Below are 26,171 nucleotides of genomic sequence, written 5' to 3'. Positions count from 1 at the left end.
CTGGAGAAAGAGAGAGAGAGAGAGAGAGAGAGAGAGAGAGAGAGAGAGAGAGAGAGAGAGAGAGATCCAAGTATAGTGTTATGCCCCAGGAGCTCAGCATTTGGGGTAATGAAGCAGGAGGGCTGCCACAAGTTCAAGGCCATCTTGATCTACACTGAGAGCTCTAAGCCCTCAGACGCCTCTTAAATAAAGTAGACTAGAGAAATGGCTCAGAGGCTAAGAGTGAGAAATGTGACAGCTGTGGTTAGTGACAAACACCTTTAATAACAGCACTCCGGAAGCAGAAGCCGGCAGATCTCTGAGTTCAAGGCCAGTGTGATCCACAGAGCAAATTCCAGGACAGACAGGGCTACACAATGACAACAATAACAACTAAAACAAACAAACAAGAAAACCACTACAAACAAGAGACAGCAAGATGGCTCTTAGTGAGCAAAGGCTGCCACCAAGACTCCTAAACTAGTGCTCTCTTTGACTGCATGGTGACTAAAGTTGGAACAAGAGAGAGACACTCAGCACGGGCCTGTGTAGGAAGACATGATATCACAGTCCTAGCTGTCCTGGAACTCACACTGTAGACCTGGCTGGCCTCAAACTCACAGAGATCCGCCTGACTCTGCCATCCAAGTGCTAGGACTGAAGGCAAGCCCAGAAATGTAATTTTTTATGATTTAATTTTTAAGTTTTTTATGTGCATTGGTGTTTCACTGCAAGTATGTTTGTGTGAAGGAGTCAGCTCTCCCGGAACTGAAGTTACAGATGGTTGTGAGCTACCACATAGGTGCTGGGAATTGAACTCAGGTCCTCTGGAAGAGCAGCCAGTGCTCTTAACTTCTGACCCATCTCTCCAGCCCCATAATTTATTTTTAAGTCAATATTTCTGGGGGTTGGAGAGATGGCTCAGCGGTTAAGAGCACTGGCTGCTCTTCCAGAGGACCAGGGTTCAATTCCCAGCACTGACATGGTGGCTCTCAACCAGCTGTAAGTCCAGTCCCGGGGAGCTGAGAGCTCTTCTGTTCTCAGGGCACTGCACTCATGTGATACACAGACATACATGCAGGCAAAATGTTAACACGTATAAAAATTATTAACTAAAAAAAGTATCATCTGAGTTTGACAATAAAGGCATTGAGCAAAGCAACTGAAGTGTACAGGGACAAAAATGACATTAGACAACTGAGAAAAAATATGCAATGAAAAAGTAAAGAAACATGATCCAAAAAACACCGACAAACAGAAAATTCAAATTGCCTCACAGAAGAAGATAGCAGACAGAGAAGTTAGATGCCAATTTTGGAGAGAAAGGGCTGTTAAACATTGTTGAGTCTGGTCCAGTTACCTAAAATTCACAGCCAATTCTTCCTATCTTTCCAAATCTGAAAACCCACTTATACCTGGAAGATAAAATATATATCCTTATCCAGGGATACTTAAGAATGCTTTTGTGCAGGACAGTGGTAACACATACTCCTTTATTCCCAACACTCAGGAGGCAGAAGTAAGTGGTTCAAGGCCAGCCTGGTCTGCAGAGTAAGTTCCAGGACAGGTTACACAGCTACAGAGAAACCCTGCCTCGAAAAACAAACAGAACTGTTTTAGCTAGCCCTGATGGCACAGGCCTGTAATACAAATACTAGCATGCTGAGGCAGGATGATAACAAGTTTGAGGCTAGCCTGGGCTCAAATAAATAAAAGGCTTAGAATGTGGCTCAGTTGGTTGAGTGGCTCCCTAGCATTTATGAAGCCCTTGGTTCCATTCATATCAAAACAACCTAATGTCCTGGGGTGAGCCTGTAATCCTAGTTCTCAGGAGGCAGAAGCAGAAGAACCAAATTCGTGCTTAGCTACTTAGTGAATTTAAAGTAGGCCTATGCTACCTGAGACCCTGTCTCAAAATCAAAACAAAAAACATTGCCTCTTGACCTAATAGTCTAAGCATCCGAGATTCATATATTAACCAGCAATTAACTTGATAAATGTCACTACTGGAAACTTCTCATGTTCTCAGCAGAAAACATGTTTTTAAGTAACACAGTGTCCTAGGACAGACAGGGAGAGGAGACTGAAATAAAGAAAGCTAATTGAAACATGCTTGGCACAAGCCTATGGTCTCAGCATACTGAAGGCAACAGGAAGATTAGGAGTTCAAAGTCACCTTAGCAATTAGATCAAGGCCAGCCTGGGTTACAGGAGACCCTGACTCAAATACAAATAGGTTTTTTTTTTTTTTTTTCGAGACAGGGTTTCTCTGTGGTTTTGGAGCCTGTCCTGGAACTAGCTCTTGTAGACCAGGCTGGTCTCGAACTCACAGAGATCCGCCTGCCTCTGCCTCCCGAGTGCTGGGATTAAAGGCGTGCGCCACCACCGCCCGGCAATAAATAAAATCTTTAAAAAGTAAAATCGCCAAGCAGTGGTGGCACACACCTTTAATCCCAGCAAGGCAGAGGCAGGCGGATCTCTGTGAGTTCGAGGTCAGCCTGGTCTACAAAAGCTAGTTCCAGGACAGGCACCAAAGCTACAAAGAAACCTTGTCTCGAAAAAAATAAATTAAATAAATAAAATAAAAAGTAAAATCAAGGACTAGAATTATGGGTAATCATTTGATAGTACTTGATGCACTAACATAGTAGTACCTGGATTCAGTACACATGGTAGCTCACAAGCCAGGGAATCAGGCTCTCTCTCTCTCCTGGTCTCCCAGGACACCAGGCACACATGTGGTACACATACATTCAAGAAGGCAAACACTTATATACATAAAACCTAAAAAGCTTAATTAAAAAAACACACACACACGCTAAACCAAAACAGACATGGTAGGTGTCTTACACCTCTAATTCCAGCACTTGGGAAGTGGAAACAGGAGAATTAAGAGTTCAAAGCCAACTCTGGCTACATGACAAGACTGTCTGAAAAACAAAAACTAATGGGGTAGAGAGAAGGGAGGGAAGAGAGTGGGAAGGCTGGAAACCTTACAGCTCTTTTGAAAGACTGATATTTCATTTGCACAGATGCTCTGGTGTTTCTGCAGCAGTGCAGAAGGGAAATGTTCTGTATAAAAATAAGCATTACCGCTAACATGGTGTTGCACGCATTTAACCCCCTCATTTCTGGGAAGCAGAGGCAGGTGGACAGATCTCTGTGAGTTGGAGGCCAGCCTGGTCTAACAGTGAGTTCCAGGCCAGCCAGGGCTACACAGTGAGACCTTGTTTTTTTGTTGCTGTTAAAAACAAAAAAATCATAAAGATAAGCATTGCCAGTACAAAAATTGTAAAAAGGACAATTCTTAACACATACTACATGTAGTGAGTCTATTAATCTTCATGTAATTTATAAACAATGGTGCTCTTCTGACAGTGATTTTTCTGACTCCTTAGCCTGTACAGTCCACATCCTTCTTGGTGCCCTCATTACACTGGCCAAGGCTACCATGTCTCCACTGACTTTAATCTCCCATCATCACTCGGGTTTCAGTTTTGTTTCGAGAGATCTCCGATGCACCCAAAACTGGTCTGGAACTTCTGAATTTCCTACCGCTGGTCCCAAGTGCCGAGACCTGGAGCACGTGCCTCACTACCCAGGTCTGTCTGTTTTTCCTTCTCCCAAAGTTCTGAGGTTTGAGCCCCAGGCTTCCTGCTAATTCCAGACAAGGGTTCCATCATGGAACTAAATCTCTATAGACAGCTACGATCAATTTTTTTTTCTTTTTTAGAGGTAGGATCATCTTCCAGATGTTGCTACACAGTTTTAAGAGTTTAAAACCAAGTATTAGGCACACCTCTCTTGTGAAAGCGTCCCGAGCTTCCTGCCCGGCTGGCTGCACTATCCGACAGTACTCTGCAAGGTCTCAGCACATTTCTGCCTTTGTTTGTTCTGTCTTAGTAGTGCCTATCAACAGTGCCTCTAGCTTCCTGTCTCCAAACTTTTCTTTTTGTTCATTCTTCAATCTTTTTTTATGGGAGAGTCTGAACACAGATCCCCACAACCACAAATTAAGCTGCTGAGTTTCTCAAATTAGGAAACAGCGCAATGGACAAACCTCAGACCCCTGCGTGATCTTGTTATCTTCCCTGTCAGGTAAGTTTTTCATCTTCAAAATTTACTGTTTACTTGGAATGCTCTATCTTGTCCCACTTGGAGGCCCTGTCTTACAGGTTCAATGCACAATGTCTCCCAGCAATACTCCTCAGCCCTGTGTCCACTCTAACAAATCATCTACTCTGCTTCAACAGCCATTCACAATTTTTTTCTCCCATTTCAGCTTCTCTGAAAACAGGATCTATCTTATATCCTGATCAGCATGCTGACCTGATAAACAGTACCTTTCTCATTATGCCCGGGACCATGGGTGCAGCTCTGGGGAAAAGTCCTGAGATCAGTCTTCAGCACCACAGGAAAAGTGACTTTAGGGCCAGGTGTGGTAGAACACACCTTTATTCCCAGCATTTGGAAGGCAGAGTCCAGTTTAGTGGACAAAGGGAGTTTCAGACCAGGTGGGGTTACAAAGTAGCCAGGAGTGGTAGTCCTGTACCTTTAATCTGGGGAGGCAGAGGCAGATGGACCTCTGAGTTTGGGGCCAGCCTAGTTTACAGAGTAAATTCCAGGACCACCAGGGTTACACAGAGAAACCCTGTCTCAAAAGATATGGGTTGTTTTTTGTTTTTTTTTTTTTTACAATCCTTGGCACAAAAAATTGATCATATGGGATTATATTACAGATACTTCGCAGTTGTTTATGTGCATGGCTGTTTTGGCATGTATGACTGTGCACCATGTGCATGCCTGGGGCCTGGGGAGACCAGAAGTGGGCACAGGATCTGTTGGAACTAGAGTTACAGACAGTTGTGAGCCATCATGTGAGTGCTGGAAATCAAACCCAAGTCCCTTAGAAGAGTAGCCAGTGCTCTTAAGCCATCTCTCCAGCCTGTTTTGTCCTGTTTTGTTTGAGAGAGGATCTTAGTATCTAGCCCAAGTAAGCTTCAAATTCAAGATCCTCCTCCTTCTTTAGCACTGCCAGCGCTGGAATTACAGGGAGCACCACGACTTTCAGTCTCTATCAGGATTACTTCATATAAATTCTTTCTTTTAAAGATTTGTTTTTTAGCTGGGCAATGGTGGCGCACGCCTTTAATCCCAGCACTCGGGAGGCAGAGGCAGGCGGATCTCTGTGAGTTCGAGACCAACCTGGTCTACAGAGCTAGTTCCAGGACAGGCTCCAAAGCTACAGAGAAACCCTGTCTCGAAAAACCAAAAAAAAAAAGATTTGTTTTTTATTTTATGTGTATGTATATGAGAGTGCCCATTGAAGCTAGAAGAGGGTCAGACCCTTGGAACTAGAGCCACAGACATGTGAGTCATCTGGTGTGGTTACGGAAAACCACACTGGGTCTTTTGATGCCCTTAACAATTGAGCCATCTTGCTGAGGGTGTTGCTGCAGGCCTTTAATACCAGCACTTGCTGGGATTATGTCATTATGTTTTGGTTGTCATCCTCCCCTGACAACTTCTGCCATTCCTCAAGTAATGTCCACTTTGGTTGTTTTTGTTTGATGGATTTTTCTTCATCTTTGTCTGGCAGGGTCAAATGTAGCCCATACTGGCCTCTCTCTGTGTAGTAGAGACTGACCTTGAACAATTTCTCCTGGTCCTTCTACCATCTTCCAACACCTGAGATCATGCCTTACCACTTTTTTTTTTTCTTTAGTTAAGAAAAAAAAAAAGGTTTGTCATTGGCATGAAACTCACCATGCAGCTGGTTGGAAAGATCTGCCTTTCTAAAACTGGAATTAAAGAGTGTGCTCTTCCTGGGGCTGGAGAGATGGCTCAGAGGCTAAAGAGCACTGGCTGCAACCAGGTGGGGTGGTGCTGCCTTTAACCCTAGCACTCGGGAGACAGAAGCAGGCAGATCTGTGAGGCCAGCATGGTGTAGTGGGATTAAAGGTGTGCACCACCACTACCAGGCCATTCCAGGCTTTTTAAACCCAGGTTCTGAAGATCTCGAGATTGAACTCGGGTACTCAAGTTGCAGAGCAAGCATTTTACTGACTGAGCCCCATGTTTTGGCTTTTGTTTGTGACCTTGTTTTTATTTGAGACAGGGCTCATATAGCCCAGCTCAAGGAAATCCTACACTGTCTCAACTTGCTCCTAAATTCTGGTCAAGTCTGTATTTACCGATGAGGGCTCTAAGGCAATAGTGCATTATGTCAACTCCTTTAAAGACACAATTAGGCTGAGGATCTCAACCCAGGTTATGATTATGATTCATATAGATTGTCATTTTCATTCAACAAATATTAATAAGCAATTACTCTATGCTAACTGTATAAACACTAGAAGCAAACCCTTGGCACCCAGGAAGCTATTATGCACCATTGGTCCATTTTTTTAATATTTATTTATTTATTTATTTATTTATTTATTTATTTATTTATTTATTTATTTATTTTATTATGTATACAGCTATCCAGAAGAGAGCACCAGATCTCATTACAGATGGTTGTGAGCCACCATGTGGTTGCTGGGAATTGAACTCAGGACCTTTGGAAGAGCAGGTAATGCTCTTAACCACCGAGCCATCTCTCCAGCCCCATTGGTCCATTTTTTTTTTTTTTTTTTTTTTTTTTTTTTGGTTTTTCGAGACAGGGTTTCTCTGTGGTTTTGGAGCCTGTCCTGGAACTAGCTCTTGTAGACCAGGCTGGTCTCGAACTCAGAGATCCACCTGCCTCTGCCTCCCAAGTGCTGGGATTAAAGGCCTGCGCCACCACCGCCCGGCTCCATTGGTCCATTTTTTAAGTCTTTTTTCTTCCTTCCTCTCAATCTGGCTCTATAATGACCTGAACCTCTCACTTGTAGTCCAGGCTGTCCTCAAACTCATATTTATCCTCCTGCCTTACCCCCGGGAATGCTGGGATTTTAGATGTAAATTACTACCTCCACCCCATTCTTTTTTTTTTTTTTTTTTTTTTTGGTTTTTTGAGACAGGGTTTCTCTGTGGTTTTGGAGTCTGTCCTGGAACTAGCTCTTGTAGACCAGGCTGGTCTCGAACTCACAGAGATCCGCCTGTCTCTGCCTCCCGAGTGCTGGGATTAAAGGCGTGCGCCACCACCGCCCGGCCTCCACCCCATTCTTGAATTACTTATTGTCCAAATAGGACTACTTTACAGTGCTTACAATGCTTCCCACCCACCCCCCTCTTTTTTTGAGATAGGGCCCCCAACTCCCACGTAGCTGTGGACAGATAACCTTTAACTTCTGACCCTCCATCTCCATCTCCCTATGCAGCTGTGGATTGATAACGTTTAACTTCTGACCTTCCTGCCTCCATCTCCCTATGTAGCTGGGAATAACCTTTAACTTCTGACCCTCCTGCCTCCAACTCCCACATGCTGAAATTTCAGGCAGGGACATCTGAGCCCAGTATTACCTGTGCTGGAAACAGAACCCAGGGTATGAAGCATACAAGCTTTCTACCAACTCAAGGACGTTACCACCCTAACTACGAGTTTACTAAGTAAAATCCACTCTCTTTTTTACAGTTTGTTGTTGTCTGTGCTGCTATTTCTGTTTTATTGTTGCTTCCTCCAGTATTGGAGCTCCAACCTGGGGCTTCATGTATGCCAACAATGTACTCTACCACAGGCCTAAAGTCCCAACTAGTTTCTCTTTTAATATCTTCTCATATAGTTCCCCTTTAAAGATAATCAGTATTTCAAAAAAAAAAAGAAACTATTTATGCCTTACTTCCTTTATTAGCCAGTTGCTGCAAAATATCACAAGAGACTGTTTCTTTTTATTCATGTTTATTGTTACATTGTGTATATGTGGAGGAGGGGTGCTTCAGCTGCAGGTCAATGGGGAGGGTCAGAAGACAACCTGCAGGCCGGTAGTGGTGGCGCACGCCGGTAGGATTTGCTGAAGGAGGCAGAGGCAGGAGGATCACGAGTTCGAGGCCAGCCTGGGCTACACACTTTAGAGAAAAAAAAAAAAAAGAAGACAACCTGCAGGAGTTGATTCTCTCTGTACAAACTCCAAAGATCAAACTTGGGCAGCTGGGCTTGGAAGCCAGAACCTCGGCCCGATAAGTCAAAGTCATCTTACTCAAGAAATGGGTTGCAAGGTCAAAAGGTCAAAAGGAAATCTGAGGAAGTTAAGTCGGGTAGTAGTGGTGCACACCTTTAGTTCCAGCACTCCAGCACTTGGGAGGCAGAGGCAGGCAGATCTCTGTGAGTTCCAGGACAAATAGGGCTGTTACACAGAGAAAACTTGTCTTGGAAAACCAGAAATAAAGACTGTGTTGGGAAACAATTATTTTCATGATTATAAACATCATAATCTTGTTTTTAAAAAGAATAGGTTTGCCAGGCAGCAGTGGTGCAGGCCTTTAATCCCAGCTCTTAGGAGGCAGAGGCAGGTAGATCGCCGAGTTCAAGGCCGCCTGCCTCTGCCTCCCAAGTGCTGGGATTAAAGGCGTGGGCCGCCACCACCGCCGGGCAGGATCTCACTACACTAATGCTGACCTATTAGCCTTGAACTCACTCTGTAGCCGTGTGTGTGTGTGTGTGTGTGTGTGTGTGTGTGTGTGTGTGTGTGGTGTGTTGGGGAGGGGCGGCAAGATCTCACTATATTAATGCTGGCCTATTAGCCTTGAACTCACTCTGTAGCCCAGGCAGGTCTTGAACTGGACCTCCCACCTCGCTTTCACATTCCCCAGCAGCTAGCTGCAATTACAGCCTGGGTCAGCAGGGCTAGCTCAAGTATACCCCTTATGTTCAGACAGAGTTCCACTGTGTAGGCCTGGCTGGTCTGGAACTCACTATGTAGACCAGGCTGGCCTCAAACTCAGGGACTAGCCTGCCTCTCCTTCTGCTCCACCACATCCAGTCCCCTTTAAAAACTACCCCTGCTGGGCTGGAGAGATGGCTCAGAAGTTGGGAGCACTGACTGCTCTTCCAGAGGACCCAGGTTCAATTCCTAGCACCCACATGGCAGCTCACAATTGTCTGTAACTCTGGTTCCAGGGGATCCGGCACCTTCACAAAAGCATACGTACAGACAAAACACCAAAGATATAAAATGAAAGCAAATAAATTATTAAAAAAAGAAAAAAAAACTGGGAGTGGTGACGCACACCTTTAATCCCAGCACTCAGGAGGCAGAGGTAGACAGATCTCTGTGAGTCTGAGGCCAGCCAGGTCTATACAGTGAGTTCCAGGACAGCCAGGACTATTACAGAGAAACCCTGTCCTGAGGGGGTGGGGGGAAGAAGGAAGAGAAAAAGAGATGGGGGCAGCTGGGACTATCCTCTAAGACAGAATAACCAGACAGAGAATTTATTGGGAGAGTCAAATAACTAGATAGAACAAAAAAGGTTAAATGTTGCCATATAGTTTCAGGAGAGAAACATAAAAATAATGTGTTACCAGACAGAGTTAAAGACAGCTAGGGCTCACTTCCTCCACACCTCTAGAAGAGTTCACTCCTCTTATCTGTGGAATTCATGGATCTAGCACAGCCACTCCCACCTTTATTCAGCTATAGCAATCACTCCCCAGCTTTCAAAAGGCCTCACCATTTCAAGCTCTCAGTCCTCAGAGCCAGCAGAGCTAAAGAGTCTGCCTTCCTGCCCACTTGAAAGGCATCTGCACTTATCTTTCGAAAGCTGTGCCTAGAAAGGCACTCTCTCTCCACGGAAGCAGGCAGTTTAACTCTGTCCTTTGCTTTATCTACCCTCAACAACAAAGACTCGAGAGTGCTCCTCCAGTCTCTAAAGAACCAGCCGTCTCTTGGGCCCTTGCACAACTCCCTACTTGTCTTTTTTACTCTAAAGAAAAGATTCCACAGCCAGGAGAGTAACAAAGAAAGAGTTGAAAAGCTGCTGTACACCAATCTGAGCTCCAAAGCAGAGAATCCCCTGGGGCAACCAGACTCTTGCAAAGGAAGCTTTTACAATTAAAAAAATATCAGGGTCTGGAAGACAATTCTTTCATTATTGTCATACCCTTTGCTTTCTTTGCAGTGTGCTAAATAAATTTGTTCTTTTCCCTACAAAATGGAGAGGAGGGTGAATCTCTTAGAACTGGCATTATGGATAGTTGTGAGCCATCATGTAAGTGCTAAGAATGGAACCTGGGCCCTCTTTAAAAGCAACAAACGCTGTAAACCACTGAACCATCTCTCCAGCCTCCAAATAAACACATGATTTTTAAAAATAAAAATAATAGAAGCTTATTCTGGGCTAGGTGATATTTAAAAAAAAAAACTGTAATCCTACCTACTTGGGAGGCTAAGACTGGAAGATTGCAAATTCAAGGCCAGCCTAGGTAAATTAGTAAATTAAAAAAAAAAAAAATACAAAAGGGGCTACTGGCAGGGTACGTGCAGAGTAAACTTAAAACCCAGGCTCAGGTTCCAGTATCAAAACAAGTAAGTACAGACTGGGGAGATGGCTGGTTGGTCAGCAATAAATCATTTGGCACACAAGCATTAACTGAGGACCCCTCTAAAACCTCAGCCAGGTATGCCAGTGATCCCAGCTACTGGGAAACACAGGCAGGACTGCTAATTCAAAACTAACTTGTACTTAAATTCAAGACCCGGTCTCAAAATAAAAGGTAAAAGGAAGGCTGAGGATGTAGCTCAGTGCTTCAGTCTTGTCCGTATTTCCTCCTCTTGGGTCAGGAGCTGCAGCTGCATACCATTTGCAGGAGTATAGTACTTTTCCCATACAATTTGACAGTCAAGTTGTCACACCAGAGAATAAAGTGTTATTTCCACAGATGTCTGCTGTGCTTATGCAGAAAGCACATTTTTTTGTTCACTGGGGTTTTATAAATATGCTTTGTTTTTACTGAGAAATCAGTCACTCCATTAATAATCATAAGGTCGAAAACATATAGCATTGTCGGTACATAGCATCCGTATGGTACTTACAACCTATCGATTTCATAAGCACTCTCAACCACATACATGAAGCTTACGAAAGCCCTGCATTTACTATTGCATCTTCCAGAGAGTCAGAAAGGTTAAGTGGGTTCTATCCAAGGTTATCGATCGGTTTATTTGTGATGGACTTGGTTCCAAACCTGACTCCAAGTCCTTGGCTCTTTAACCTAGATCCTCCTGGATTTAAACAGAGCTTTCGATTCCTAAGCATTACCCAGGACACACCATAACTTCAGTGACTAGCCCTTCTCTGCCGGATTCAGAGTTGGCTTCTTCAGCTCCAGCACGGCTTTTATTTTCCATCACCCTTCCCCCAGCAACCATTCTCTGAAAGAAGCGGAAAGGGAGAGGCGACCCAAAGCTCCTGGGGGAAGGGATGATGACAAACCAGGCAGCGCAAGGCACTGGCCCTGCCGTGAGCTCCTTCACTCCACGAAACGCAGCCCCTTCCCTCCGCCAAGCTGTCCGGCTCTGGGACTCACGACCTAGTCATCCATGCTCCAAATTCTCCCACCATCACCTCAAACTATCCCTCCCCCACGACCCTCCGTCCCCGACCAGTAGAGGCCAACCCGCCACATCTGCATTCCCCAGGGTCGATTCCCCTTAAACTTGCACTTACTGTCGGTGACTGGGCCCGGCCCTCATGGCTGCTCCGTTGTCGCCCGTCGCCGCCACTGCTGCTCCACGCCCCAGCCTCTCAGTCACAGCCGCCGTCCGGACTGGCCCGGAGCCGCTCTTGCGCCTGCGCAGCCCGAAGTGCCCGGGGCCCTCTCAGGCAGCCTGCGTCTGCGCATCTTGCTCCGGGAGTGTCTTTCTCAGTGCCTGATGGCCGGCTTCTCTGAGTCTCAAGTGCGCATCGCCACCGGCTGGCCTTGGGTACTTAAAGTCTTAGAGAATGAGGCTCCCTTACCTAAAAGTAAGGCCTCTAGAATATCTTGCCTAGATTACTAAAGTCTTGAGCTGTGACTTATCTAAGAGGTCATACATTTAAAGACTCCTCCAGCATTCTGGATCCTGCTTGCATTTAGAGGCTGATGTTTTAGGCATCGAGGAAATTGCAAGTGAAAGTTCCCTACTGTTCATCTCCAACCGTGGAGTCTGATCTTTTTGCAAACTGGAAAAGAAGACTTTTAGGCCTGTATGTATGGTAGTAACACACGCTTGTTAACCCAACAGCACTTGGAAGATTAATACAACCGATTATGAGCTACTAAACATAGGTCCTAGGAACCGAACTCCAGACCTCTGCATGAGTGCTAAGCATCTCTCCAACACGTATACATATATCTTTAATGGGACTCTTCAGGCCAAACGGTGGAGGCACACACCTTAAATCCCAGCATTGGGAGGCTGAGGTAGATGGATCTCTATGAGTTCGAGGCCAGCCCGGTCTACCAAGAGAGTTCCAGGAAAGCCAGGACTGTTAGACAGAGAAGCCCTGTCCTGGGGGGTAATATATATAATTTATATATATATATATATATATATATATATATATATATATATATATATATATGAAGCTCTCTATGAGTTTGAGGCAAGCCTGCTCCAGGACAACCAGAGCTACACTGAAAGGCTCTGTCCCCCCAAAAGAAACTAGGTGTTACTTCTTTTTGCCTTCTCAGAGAAGTACCTAGGAACCTGAGGATTTTCATCAGAGGCTTACAGCAGTATCAGTTTTGTGGTAATGACGACAACGATGACGACTTTGGCTCTGTAAAACACCATCTTATTATGTCACCCACAGGTGGTCTTCAACTCCCTATGTAGTCCATGTTGGCCTCAAATTTATTATCATCCTACCTGAGTTTCCTGAATGACAAGATTACAGTCATCTATTACCATGCTTAGCATATGCTTATGGTTTTTAAGAATATAATTCTAGCCGAGCAGTGGTGGCTCATGTCTTTAATTCCAGCATTCAGGAGTCAAAGGCAGATGGATCTCTGTGAATTCAAGGCCAGCTTGGTCTAGAGTGAGTTCCAGGACAGCCAAGGCTACACAAGGAGACATATTCCTATGTTGCTACGTTAGTATGTACTAATTGGTATATAATACAGTACAGACTGGCCTTGAATTTGCAGTGATCTTCCACCTCTGCTTCCCAAGTGTTAGATAAACATCACATTCAGACCTATGTGAATTGTTGTAGTTATTATTGTAGACAGGGTCTCACTATGTAGACTTGGCTAACCTGGAAATCACTATGTAGACCAGGCTGGCTTTAAACTCATAGAGATGTACCTGTGTCTACCTCCCAAGTGCTAGGATTAAAGGTGTGCGCCACACCACTCAGCTTGAATTTCTTTCTCTAAAAAAGATTTTATTTGGGGACTGGTGAGAAAGCTCAGCAGTTAAGAGCACTTGCTGCTCTTCCAGATAACCAAGGTTCGGTTCCCAGCACCAAAATTTCACTTGGTGACAATCTGTAACTCCAGTTTCAGGGGTTGCCACCAACACCCTCTAGCTCTAGCACTGCACTGCTCATGTGGTGTGTGTGCACACATGCAGACAAAACACTAACACACATAAAAGGTTTTTAAGTTCTAAAAAAGTTCTAAAAGATTTATTTGTTTGTGCTTCTCCCCCCACGTGTGTGTGTGTGTGTGTGTGTGTGTGTGTGTGTGCATGCCCATAGAGGTCAGAAGAGAAGGTCAGATCTCCTAGAACTGGATTTACAGGCATCTGCAAGCCCCTGGTATAGATGCTAGGAACCAAACTTCAGTCCTCTGCAGGAGCAGGAAGTGCTCTTAGCTACTGAAACACCTCATCCTCTTTTCCTTTTTTTTTTTTTTTTTTTTTGTTATTGCTTATTTTGTTTTGATTTTCAAGACCAGATTTCTCTGTGTAGCCCTGACCTGGAACTCACTTTGTAGACCAGTAATTTATCTACTTTTGGGGTGGTGGACAGAGTCTCACTACATTGCCCTGGCTGGCGTGGCAATTGATGTGTAGTTCTGGCTGTCTTCAAACTTTCAGATTTTAGGACTCAGGACCTCTGTCTAGATGTGTGTTGTCTCACAGTAGGAGTTTAAGTCCATTTCATTAGCTGACATATCCCCAGCACCCTACCGTGCATCTATGTAGTAGATACTAAATAAATAGTCATCTGACAGATATACCTTACAGTTTCAAGAGTTCGACTAACTAATCACGAGCACAAGATGCAAAATGTTAGAGATGGGGGAGTTTGACTACAACGCTTGAAAGGGCAGCAGTAGCTCAAGGCCACAAAATCCAAAGATGACCAAGTTATGTTCTTCTGGCTGCTACATCACCTGGGAGATCCTAGGTGGCTAAGCAGCTCCATCATTTCTCTCCTCCCCACTTCCTCCCCAGGTGCTCCTACATGCCAGGGAAAGACTACCAACTGAGTTACATGCCTGATCTCTATTTCTGGGTGTGTTTGTGTGTGCACCTGTACATGCATTATGAAATACAGGAGCCGATTCCCTTGACCTTGATGGCAGGTTCTAGGGTTGGAATCCAGATCAAGCCTGCACAGCAAGCATTTGCAGCAACCATCTTAGCCATCTCCCCTGTCATTTATGTTTTATTTACTTAGAGACAGGGTCTTACTATGTAGCCCTGGCTGGCCTGCAACTTGCAAGGTAGTGCTGGCTTGCCTAGGATTTGGATATGTAGACCACGCTGACTGCCAACTCACATAGATCATCCTGCCTCTGCCTCCTAAATCCTGGGGTTAACCATCTAACATACCAGGTCCCCCCGAGTCGTGTCCCCCACCTATTTTTTAAGACGAGGATCCATTCAAAGCTGGCCTCAAACATTCTCGAACATCTTCCTTGGTGACACAACCACCCTCCACATCTAGCAACCTGCCTTGCCTTGTTTGTTATTGTTATTGCTGTTTGGTTTCCTCCAGAAAGACTTCGACTCAGGGACTAGATAGGAGCTGATAGTTAAGGAAGTAAATACAGTCTATTGCTCAACAGGAGTACCATCTACAACACCACTCCTTAACATAGGGCTAGCATACCACAAAAATGCAGATTTCCAAAAGCAACCCATGATACCTAGTTTTATGTCAACTTGACACAAGCTGGAGTCATCTTAGAGGAGAAAAACTCAACTGCGACATTGCCTCCATAAGACTGGGCTGTAGGCAGGCCTGTAGAGCATTTTCTTAGTGAGTGACTTGGTAGGATCCAGGCCATTGTGAGTGGTGCCACCTCTAGGATGCTTATTCCTAGATGCTACAAGAAAGGATACTGAGCCGGGAGATGGTGGATAAACCTTTAATCCCAGCACTTGGGAGACAGAGGCAGGTGCATCTCTGAGTTCAAGGCCAGACTGGTCTACAGAACAAGTTCCAGGACAGTCAGGGCTACACAGAGAAACCCTCTCTTGAAAAAGCCAAAAAAGAAAAAAGAAAGCAGGTTGAGCGAGCCATGAGGAAGAAGCCAGTAGGTAGCACTCCTCCACACTCTCTGTATCAGCTCCTGCCTCCAGGATCCTGACTGGTTCCTTCATAGGCTTCCTCAGTGGATTGTGATTCAAGATAAGGAAGTCAAATAAACCCTCTTCCCCAAGTAGCTTTTGGTTATGGAGCTTCATCATAGCTACAGTAACCCTAAGACTGCCACATCCAGCTACAACACAGCTAAAAAGGAAATAAGAAAGGACCCTGCAGGATTGAGGTTAGAAAGCACTTAAAAGCCAGGTGGTGGTGGCGCATGCCTTTATCCCAGCACTCGGGAGGCAGAGGCAGGCCAGCGCATTCCAGGACAGTCAGGGTTGTTTGACAGAGAAACCCTGAGAAAAAAGGAAGGAAGGAAGGAAGGAAGGAAGGAAGGAAGGAAGGAAGGAAGGAAGGAAGGAAGGAAGGAAGGAAGGAAGGCTCTAAAAAAAATAAGAAAAACGAAAAAATCTTGGACTGGACAGTTGGTTCTGTGGTTAAGGGCACTTCTTGTTGTTGTGAAAGACCCAGGTTTGATTCCCAGAAACAATGTGGAGGCTCACCGCCTCCTCCGGCACCAAGCACACATATGGTGCACAGATGTAGACACATAGAATAACAAAACAAATATTCAAAAAAAAAAATCTTTCCTGTGAAATGTGAAATTTCCTAGCACCTTTTTCCCATGCCCATTCTTATCATCACGAGAGTTTCCCCTCTTGTGGCGCTGGAAGGACGGTTCTGGCGGCTTGGCTTCCCGAGGAATGGTGGTCAATGAGAAAACAGGACTAAAAAGCTCTCTTACAAAATTCCAGCAGAAGCCGGGCGATGGTGGCGCACGCCTTTAATCCCAGCACTCGGGAGGCAGAGGCAGGTGGAACCCTGTGAGTTCGAGACCAGCCTGGTCTACAGAGTGAGTTCCAGGACAGGCTCCAAAACCACAGAGAAACCCTGTCTCGAAAAACCAAAATAAATAAATAAATAAATAAAAATCCTCCAGCAGAAGAAGAAATGGGAGTCTTAGCCGACCGTTATAATCACGCAGACAATATATACATCACAGTCCTGCCTTTCCTCAGCCTCCCTGAGCCTCGGCCGAAAGCTCGACCCGCCTACCCGTCCCAGGATATCCAGTGAGCCTCAGCGGATCTAGTTTTCTTCTACTCGATGGTTTGTGGGCCTCTCGGCCCAACCGTAGCGCGCTTCTGTCGGTACCAGAGTGCATTGCGACAAAATGGCTGCCCCCAGACGGCGCTGCACTGGCCTAGTTCGGTCTTTATTCGGGGCCTGGCAGCTGGGCCCGCAGGCTGGGAGGGAGTGGGTGGCTTCGCCCGGCTCGCTTCTAGGTAACCAGGCGAGGTGCGTGTCCTGTGTCGGGGGTGCCTTTTCCTCTAGTCCCCTCCTGGCCGCCGCTTCTGGTCGCTATGGTCAGGATTCCGCCTTGGACCGAATCCTTGGATTCTCTCAGCCTGACAGTTCGTTGGCTCCGAGCGTCCCCGCGGTGTCGGTACACAGAGGTAAAGGGCTCAGTTAATGTTGGTTGCGGGTGTTCGTTTTGTAACAGGTCTCCCTGTGGAACTGGGGTGGAACTCGGATCTTCCTGCTCCAGCCTCTGGAGTGTTGGGATTACAGGGGTAATGATGGTTTCAGCGGTGAAAGTCGTGTAGGTTAGTTATCCTCTGTCTCTGGGGATATCATTTTCGCCTCTCTCATTTGATAGAAAATAAATCTGACTCCAGAGAGAGACAAGTAGTGACGGTTGTTAGAGAGTCTGAGAATGAGGGTCTGTAAAATACCTTAGCCTGCTCTTAAAGGCTCTTGTTGCCTGACGAGCTGAGCATCCTTGGGACCCGTATGGTGGAAAGAGAACCAACTCCAGAAAGTTGTACTGTGACTTCCATAAGCTCATGCAAATACACAAATGTTAAATCTAACAGCAGCAAGAGTTTAAGAATGGGAGGAAGCCTGTGTTGGTCGCAGTCAGTAATGCTCCCCCAAGATCATTAGCCACGTGGCAAGCAGAGTGTAGACCCAATAAATGGATGGTGAGCCCCATCTACTTGTTAAGACACTAACTTGAGCCAGGTAGTCATGGTGCATGCCTGTAGTCCCCACTCTGGGTAGGTAGAGGCAGGAGGATCTCCAGTTCCAGAAGTTTCTTCAGCTCTGACTGTAGCACGCTACTAATGCTGCTGTGAAGGTTCTGCGAAATTTCTTTGTCTCTCCTTCTGATACTGTGTTGTGGTCAACAGTGACTAGTCTCCTACCAGGCTCCAGTCCATGCTCCTTGAGAAAGAAAGTGCTGCTTTTCTTGGGAGGGGACATTGAGGCAGAGTTTCACTCTAGCCCATGATCACCTGAAGCTCACTATCCCCAGTCTCCTTCATGCTGGGATTGCAAATTTGAGCCACCACATCCATTTTATTAATTTATTTACTTACTATTTATGTTTTTTGTTTTTGTTTTTTAAGACAGTTTCTCTATGTAACAGCTCTGACTGTCCTGGAACTTGCTTTGTGCGACCACCACTCAGCTTTATTTAGGTTTTTCGAGACAGGGTTTCTCTGTGTAGCCCTGGTTGTCCTGGAACTCCCTCTCCACAATGACCTTGAGCCCACAGAGATCTGCCTCCCGAGTGCTGAGACGAAAAGTGTGTGCTGTTGCCGCTGCCCTCCATATGTAAAGTGCTGTTTCTCCATTGTGATTTAGTGAGGTTGTTTTTTGTTTGTTTGTTTGTTTGTTTGAGACAGGGTCTAATTATGTAGCCCAGGCTGGTCTGTGTCTCAAACGTAATTCATTCTTTTTTCAAGATAGAGTTTCTCTGTGTAACAGCCCTGGCTGTCCTAGAACTAACACTGTAGACAAGGCTGGCTTCGAACTCACAGAGATACTCCTGCCTCTTCCTCCTGAGTGCTGGGATTAAAGGCGTGCGCCACTACCACCCGGCCCAGTAATCTGCTTTTGCCTAAGCCTCTCAAAGGTTGTGATTACAAGTATATGTGTTTATCACAATGCCCAACCTATGTTGAGCGATTTTTTTACACAGTTGTCATTGTGAAAAAGTTATTCATAGATATTGTTAGTGCGATTCCACATTACATATGAGAAAACCAAGGGGCTTAGAGAGGTGAGATAACCTCAGAAATCCAATAAAATGAAATGCATACTAGTCTCAGAGTTAGGATGGGTAGCTTCAGCCTGGTGTACTAATCTTTCATTTTGATTTCCTCCTTGGGTATCAGAGCTGAGTATCTAATAGAGTCTAGATTCTAATATATCACTCATGTTCCCTTCATAACAGATGAGCAGAATCTGCTCTTGGTTCATACTCCCGACATGCCTGAGAATCCACGGGTCCTCCGAGTGGTCCTCTTGGGAACTCCAAATGCAGGAAAGTCAACACTCTCCAATCAGCTGCTGGGCCGTAAAGTATACCACACTTTTATCATCCCAACCCCTATACCTCCCTTTTTACACATTTCACTATCTTATGTATATGGGTGTTTTGCCTTCATAAATGTCTATGTAGTACTTCTGTGCCTGGTGCCTACAGAAGCCAGAAAATCCCAGGATGTTGGATCCTCTGAAACTGCAGTTACAAACAGTTGTGAGCCAGCATGTGGGTGCTGGGAATTGAACCCAGGTCCTCTGGAAGAGCAGTCAGTTCTGTTAACCACTGGACCATTTACCCAGTTTCCTTACACCACCTCTTTCTCGTTTTGTTTTTTTTTTTTCATTCACTTGTGCCTGGGGAGATGGCCTGGGCGGGATCAAGGATCTCACTGGAACCTCTTTCTTCCTGGAAGGTGTTTCCTGTCTCCAAGAAGGTGCACACCACTCGATGCCAAGCTCTAGGGGTCATCACAGAGAAGGAGGCCCAGGTGGTAGGTACCTGCAGAAGTTCTGCAAACAGGATAGAGTAAGGCTAATCAGTTCTCTCTTACCATTAGTCTTTTTGAAAATGGGGCTGGAGAGATGGCTCAGAGGTTAAGAGCACTGGCTGCTCTTCCAGAGGTCCTGAGTTCAATTCCCAGGAACCACATGGTGGCTCACAACCATCTGTAATGAGATCTGGCGCCCTCTTCTGGCGTGCGGGCATACATCGAGGCAGAATGTTATATACATAATAAATAAATAAATCTTTAAAAAAAAAAAAAAAAAATGAAGATTCAGCCTGGCGCGGTGGTGGTGGTAACACACGCCTGTAATCCCAGGCAGAGTCAGGTGAATGTCTGAGTTCAAGGCCAGCCTGGTCTACAAAGTGAGTTCCAGGAAAACCAGGTCTATACAAAGAAATCCTGTCTTGAAACACAAAAGCAGAACAAACAAAAAACAACAGCAACAGAAAACTGAAGAAAAGGAAAAAAAAGAATGCATAGAAGACACCACCCCCCATTTTTTGTTTTTTGCTGTTCTTTTCAAGACAGGGTTTCTTGCCGGGTGGTGGTGGCGCACGCCTTTAACCCCAGCACTTGGGAGGCAGAGGCAGGCGGATCTCTGTGAGTTCGAGACCAGACTGGTCTACAAGAGCTAGTTCCAGGACAGGCTCCAAAACCACAGAGAAACCCTGTCACAAAAAACAAAAAAGAGAAAAAAAAAAAAAAAAAAGAAAGAAAGAAAGAAAGAAGACAGGGTTTCTTTGTGTAGCCCAGACTGACCTGGAACTCCCTCTGCAGACCACTTGCAGCAAGAACCTCCCTGTCTTAAGACTGCACGCAGTTCCTTCCTCTCCCTTCCCTCTTTTGCCATTGTGTTCTGAAGTTTTGTTGTTGTTTTTTTTTTTAAAGATTTATTTATTCATGTATTTTTTATGTATATGAGTGCTCCATCTTCATGCACTCCAGAAGAAGGCACCAGATCTCATTACAGATGGTTGTGAGCCACCATATGGTTGCTGGGAATTGAACTCAGGACCTCTGGAAGAGCAGTCAGTACTCTTAACCTCTGAGCCATCTCTCCAGCCCATGTTCTGAAGTTTTTTATGTGTGTGCTCACTCACGTACCTTGGCGCTTGCGTGGGGGAGGGGATCAAGGACAACTTCCAGGAGTCTCTTCTTTTTTCTATTCGGTAAATCCTCAGACCCAAGATTGGGTTGTGAAGCTTGGCAGCTTGTGCCTTTACTGAACCACTCCATCCTTTGTGTTTGTGACAGTCTCGTGTGACTCAGGTTGGCCTCTCTATGTAACCAGAGATTACCTTGATTTTGTGATCTTTCTGCCTACTCCATCTCTGGGATACAAGAGATACCACCATGTCCAGCTCAGAATCTTCATTTTTTTTCCCCTTTCAGAAATAGGGTCTCACCATGTAGCCCTGACTGGTACTGGTCTAAATGTATAGGCCAATCTGCCCTTAAACTTGAAATGATCCTCTTGCCTCTGTCTCCTAAATGCTGTGATTATAGGAGTGAAGGAATGACACCCCACCTGACTAAACAAAGCATAATTCAGCATTGAGCTCTGGTTTCCGTTCTATTTTGTGCAGTGCAGGGACTGTAACGCAGGGCCGCTTGGGAACTACCCAAGCCTTCCGCCAGTGAGCCCCGTCTCCAGCACTCCACTCACCCTTCATTTAGTCAACGTCATTCTTTTTTTTTTTTTTTTTGGTTTTTCGAGACAGGGTTTCTCTGTAGCTTTGGTGCCCGTCCCGGAACTAGCTCTTGTAGACCAGGCTGGCCTCGAACTCACAGAGATCCACCTGCCTCTGCCTCCCGAGTGCTGGGATTAAAGGCGTGCGCCACCACCGCCCGGCTGTCATTCTTTTTTTCATTCTTTTTTTTTTTTTTTTTTTTTTTTTTTGAGACAGAATTTCTCCGTGTAGGCTGTCCTGGAACTCACTCTGTAGACCAGGCTGGCCTCAAACTCAGAGATCTGCCTCCCAAGTGCTGGGATTAAAGGTCATCCTCTTTCTTTGGAGTCCCCATGTAATATTAAGACAATGCCAAATGGTAAAAAAAATCTAAAGTCAATAACAGCTTACCCATGAAGGAAAGGCAGGATGCTAATATCAAAGATGGCTTCTCTCTAGCTATGTGTGGTGGTGTACAACTTTAATCCCAACGCTTAGGAGGCAGAGGCAGGCGGATCTCTATGAGTTGAAAGCTAGCCTGTTCCACATAATGAATTTCAGGACAGCAAGGACTACACAGTGAAACCCTGGCAAAATGAAAATAAATAAATAAAAAGCCTCTTGTTGCTCCACAGATTTATGTTAGAATATTTACTTAAAGTCAGGTGGTGGTGGCTCATACCTTTAATCCCAGCACTCAGGGACAGAGGCAGGTGTATCTCAGTGAGTTTAAGGCCAGCCTGGTCTACCTGTGAGTTCCAGGACAGGCTCCAAGGCTACACAGAGAAACCCTGTCTTGGAAAACAAAACAAAAAGACCTTACTTAATATGTATAAAGCCCTAGGTTGACTCCTAGAACCTAAAGTGGGGATATATGGTCTTTCTCCCCACTAATCCATTTAAAAAATCTTTTTCTTTGGTGGGGGTGGGTATTTCTCCTGATTCTAGATTCTGCTCGACACACCTGGCATCATCAGTCCTGTTAAACAGAAGAGGTATTACTTGTGGGAACAGATGTGGGGAAGGTGGGGTGATAAAGAGGAGGGCATATTTCTTCCTAGGAGATGCAAGTTTTCCCTATTACACCCATTCCTCATAAGAGTACGACCTTCCTGACCGATAGGTTTATCTTTTAGGCACCATCTGGAGCTGTCTTTGTTGGAAGACCCATGGAAGAGCATGGAATCTGCTGATCTTGGTTAGACTCAAACTAAAAATCTGAAACCCTGTTTATAGAGCCTTTTATTCCTGAGAGTTTGGGAGCTTGGGATCCGGCCAGAGCCTATAGCCTGGAACTTGTTGTGGGTCAGGAAGAAGATCATGGTCTATTTTGTCTCCCTGCCGCCTTCTAGTTGTAGTTCTTGTGGATGTGTCAGACAAGTGGACCAGGAGCCAGCTGAGCCCCCAGGTGCTGCAGTGTTTGACCTGCTTCTCTCAGGTTCCCAGCATCCTGGTCTTGAACAAGGTGAGTATTGCCCACCTGAGGAAGAGTCTCTACGGTCTCATCTTGCTCACCATGTACTCTGCTCATCCCCATCTACAGGTAGATTGCTTGAAGCAGAAGTCAGTTCTCCTAGAGCTGACAGCAGCCCTCACTGAAGGTGTGGTCAATGGCAAGAAGCTTAACATCAAGAAGGCTGTACACCTTGGCACCCCCTGCCCCAGCCCTGCAACTAGGGACCCCAATACTCACTCAGTGAGAAACCCTCAGAGAATTGGCTGGCCCTACTTCCAGGAGATCTTCATGTTATCAGCACTAAACAACAAGGATGTGAACACACTAAAGGTTAGTTAGCCTTGCCCATAGCCCATCTCTGCCATGGAAAGATAGGCCTCACCCAGCCCTGCCTGATTGTAGACTAAGATCCTGTCTTTTAAAAGACAAAACAGAAACCTGGCTGTGGTAATTTATACTTGTAATCCCAGCACTCCGGAGGACAAGGCAAGAGGATCTCAGGAGTTCAAGGTCATTTTCAACTACACAGTGAATTCAAGAGGCACTTCAGTTACAATGAGACCCTATCTCAGGAAACCAAAAACAGCCAGCTGTAGTGACACACAACTGTTATTCCCACACTCAGGAGGCAGAAGCAGAAGGATTACTCAGTTTGAGGCCAGCCTGGTCTCCACTGGAGTTGTAGGCCAGCCAGGCTACATAAGGAGACCAGAAATGAACAGGAATATATCTCGTGTAATGGTTGCCTAGTGTATAAGAGGTGCTGATTCGATCTCTAGTATATAAAGTGGACATGGCGGTGCACACCTCTAATTGTAGCATTTAGGACATTTTTAACACTGGAAATTCAAGACCAGCCTGAACAAATTAGGATGTACTGGGCCTTCTCCATGAGATCATGTCTTTTTTTAAAAAGGCATTACAGTCAGTTGTGATAGCTCACTTGAATAGTTCAGGGCTTGTCAGGGTAAAGAAGAATCAAGAGTTTGCTAGCCAAGCTGGGCGATGGTGGCGCACGCCTTTAATCCCAGCACTCGGGAGGCAGAGGCAGGCGGATCTCTGTGAGTTCGAGACCAGCCTGGTCTACAAGAGCTAGTTCCAGGACAGGCTCCAAAACCACAGGGAAACCCTGTCTCGAAAAACCAAAAAAAAAAGCCGGGCAGTGGTGGCGCACGCCTTTAATCCCAGCACTTGGGAGGCAGAGGCAGGCGGATCTCTGTGAGTTCGAGACCAGCGTGGTCTACAAGAGCTAGTTCCAGGACAGGAACCAAAAGCTACGGAGAAACCCTGTCTCGAAAAACCAAAAAATAAATAAATAAACAAACTGTTAAAAAAAAAAAACAAAAAAAAGAGTTTGCTAGCCAGACTGGATGGTGGTGGTGCACACCTTTAATCCCAACACTTGGGAGGCAGAGACAGGTGAATCTCTGAGTTTGAGGCCAGCCTGGTCTACAAAGTGAGTTCCAGTACAGGCTTCAAAGTACAGAGAACCCTGTCTTGAAGGAAAAGAAAATTGCCAGCCAGCCTTTGCTACTACATAGCCATTTTTTTTTTTTTTTTTAATTTTTAAGACAGGGTTTCTCTGTTCTCTGTAGCTTTGGAGCCCATCCTGGAACTAGCTCTTGTAGACCAGGCTGGCCTCGAACTCACAGAGATCCACCTGCCTCTGCCTCCCAAGTGCTGGGATTAAAGGCATGCACCACCACTGCCCAGCTCTACATAACAATTTTAAGGTCAGTTTGGGGGCTGCATAAGGACCTGTCAAAAACAAAATGTGCTTGTTTCTCCTAGAAGTATGCATAAATAGGGAAGTACTGAGGAGGTTAAGAGCCCACTCTTCCTTTGTACCCACAGCAGTACCTTCTAGCACAGGCCAAGCCAGGACCCTGGGAGTTCCACAGTGGAGTCCTCACTAGCCAGACCCCTGAAGAAATCTGTGCCAACAAAATCAGAGAGAAGCTCCTAGAGTACCTGCCTGAGGAGGTGCCCTACAGTGTGCAGCAGGTGTGGACGGAATGAAAGGACCCAGGGCCTGTACACCAGGCACACACCTGGAACAGTTGGGTACCACAAGATAAAAATGAACCTGCCTGACTAGTCATGATGTCTCCTTATACAGAAGACAGTGATATGGGAGGAAGGACCAAGTGGGGAGCTCATGATCCAGCAGAACCTTCTGGTACCCAAAGAATCTCATATGGTAAGTGAGGACAGGCTCAGAGATGGGGCAGCAACAGTATCAGCTAAGGGTTCTTTCCCCCACCTGTGAGGCCAGACAACAGAACCAAGTGTCTCTTTTCACCACTTGCAGCGGATCCTGATTGGCCAGAAGGGCCTCTTGATCTCCCAGATTGCACAGGAAGTAGGCCGAGACCTCATGGACATCTTCCTCTGTGATGTTAACATCCGCCTCTCCGTGAAACTTCTCAAATGACCATCCTCTGTTGCTGTTCCCAGGGCCTCCCTGCTCAAGCTTTTGGGAGAGTAACTGACTAGAACTACCCTGTGAAAGGAGGGGGCTGCAGGGCTGCTAAGGGACACTGAGTGGCTGCTAGCCAGCCTGGACTTGTTGAGTGTGTACAGTGCCTGCCCAACCATGTTTTCCGTTGGAGGAGAGAAGCTGCCTTAGCTCAGTTGTCAGTAGTTCCTCTGCCTAGGGTCTCAGCTATGTAGGTCTTAGAAGTCCATCCCTGTGGTGTGAATAGAGTCATCCCATTCATCCTGTAGCATCGGACCCAGACCCAAACTCTTGCCCTGTTTCCAGTTGTTGGTAGGAAGAACCTTTCTCTTTGTCCCCAAGTTCCTCACTTTGAAGTTACATAAGGACCTGTATATTTCATTTTTTTTTGAATGGTTTATTTATTTGCATTGGTGTGTCTGTGTAAGGCTGTTGGATCCCCTGGAACTGGAAATATAGACAGTTGTGAACTGCCATGTGGTGGCTGGGAATTGAATCCAGGTCATCTGGAAGAGCAGCCAGTGCTCTCAACTACTAAACCATCTCTTTTCAGTTCCTCCTCCCCACCTTGAGACAGGGTTCTTACTATACAATTCTGGTTGACTATTGCCATGTAGACCAGGCTAACTTTGAACTCACAGAGATCCACCTGTCTTGCTTCCTGAGTGCTGGGATTAAAGGCATGCGCCACTACTGCTGGCTTCAACCTTTAGTTCTTAAATGAGATAGTCCCAACCACCTGTTCACCCAATTTCTTGATCCCTCCCACCCCATCCTGCTACCCAGACTTGGGTGCTAATAAAGTTAAGTGACAAGTGTTCGTATTTTTATCTTTATTTCTTTGGAACAGGGAAGAGAAAAATAGGCCCATTCCCTGCCCCCATTCTCTTGTTAGCCTGGGGTCTCTTTTTCTTCCAGAAGTCTGCTCCAGGGCAATGAGCTCTTCTTGACACAGTTTCTGGGAGCAGCAAGAGAACCGTTACCATTACTAAACTCAGTAATGGTAACGGTTTCCTCGCCATCCCCAAGTGCCACAGCAGTCAGTAGGCTTGATAGGCTGAGCAGTGAGCCCTGCTGGCTTCAGCATTCTTCTGCCCTCCCAGGCAGACGCTAGAACTGGGGTACCCAGACTAGTACATCATCTATACTGTAGTGTCTCATCACAAACTTACAGTATATGATGATATCCCAGCCAAGGCCCTGGAGGAGAGAGCTGTGGGTGTGGAGAGCCAAGGCATTGGGCAGGATCAGTCCAGGCTGGACCCATACCTCCTTGCTCTTCCACTCCCCTCAGAGATTCTGTAGCCCCGGTAACCCAGGTG

The 26,171-nt window shown here is 45.8% G+C and overlaps 2 protein-coding genes across 4 annotated transcripts in view; one reads left to right on the top strand and one right to left on the bottom strand.

Annotated features, from left to right (window-relative positions):
- The window catches only part of Fam222b (family with sequence similarity 222 member B), a 56,723-nt gene extending 44,793 nt beyond the window's left edge, over positions 1 to 11,930 (bottom strand). The window contains exon 1 of one of the 2 annotated variants that reach the window (XM_057775877.1): positions 11,566 to 11,930. The gene's annotated coding sequence lies outside the window, so the exon portion shown is untranslated. The remainder of the gene's footprint in view (positions 1 to 11,565) is intronic. The other variant, XM_057775879.1, reaches the window with a different exon arrangement.
- A 4,481-nt stretch (positions 11,931 to 16,411) lies between these two features.
- Eral1 (Era like 12S mitochondrial rRNA chaperone 1) lies at positions 16,412 to 25,679 on the top strand. 2 transcript variants are annotated; one of them, XM_057776605.1, is made up of 10 exons: positions 16,412 to 16,883; positions 18,668 to 18,795; positions 19,173 to 19,250; positions 21,884 to 21,930; positions 22,072 to 22,133; positions 22,288 to 22,400; positions 22,479 to 22,721; positions 24,246 to 24,395; positions 24,511 to 24,591; positions 24,703 to 25,679. In XM_057776605.1, the coding sequence occupies exons 1-10, from the start codon at positions 16,601 to 16,603 to the stop codon at positions 24,823 to 24,825; spliced, it is 1,308 nt and encodes a 435-aa protein (XP_057632588.1). In that variant the 5' UTR covers positions 16,412 to 16,600; the 3' UTR covers positions 24,826 to 25,679. The 2 variants fall into 2 exon arrangements, with proteins under 2 accessions (XP_057632588.1, XP_057632589.1); XM_057776606.1 differs by having other exon boundaries at positions 16,653 to 16,883; positions 18,668 to 18,790.
- Positions 25,680 to 26,171: the final 492 nt, after the last annotated feature.

The sequence above is a fragment of the Chionomys nivalis genome, chromosome 7, assembly GCF_950005125.1.
Source record: "Chionomys nivalis chromosome 7, mChiNiv1.1, whole genome shotgun sequence".
Classification (NCBI taxonomy): Eukaryota; Metazoa; Chordata; class Mammalia; order Rodentia; family Cricetidae; genus Chionomys; species Chionomys nivalis.
Note: the sequence above shows the minus strand (reverse complement) of the source record. Positions and strands in the feature narration are given on the sequence as shown.

What these genes read in the sequence shown, in the direction of transcription:
- Eral1 (XM_057776605.1), top strand. Translation starts at nt 16,601, where the DNA reads ATGGCTGCCCCCAGACGGCGCTGCACTGGCCTAGTTCGGTCTTTATTC. An exon ending in CGCGGTGTCGGTACACAGAG is followed by an intron (nt 16,884 to 18,667) that starts GTAAAGGGCTCA and finishes CCTTCATAACAG; the next exon opens with ATGAGCAGAATCTGCTCTTG. An exon ending in ATCAGCTGCTGGGCCGTAAA is followed by an intron (nt 18,796 to 19,172) that starts GTATACCACACT and finishes TCTTCCTGGAAG; the next exon opens with GTGTTTCCTGTCTCCAAGAA.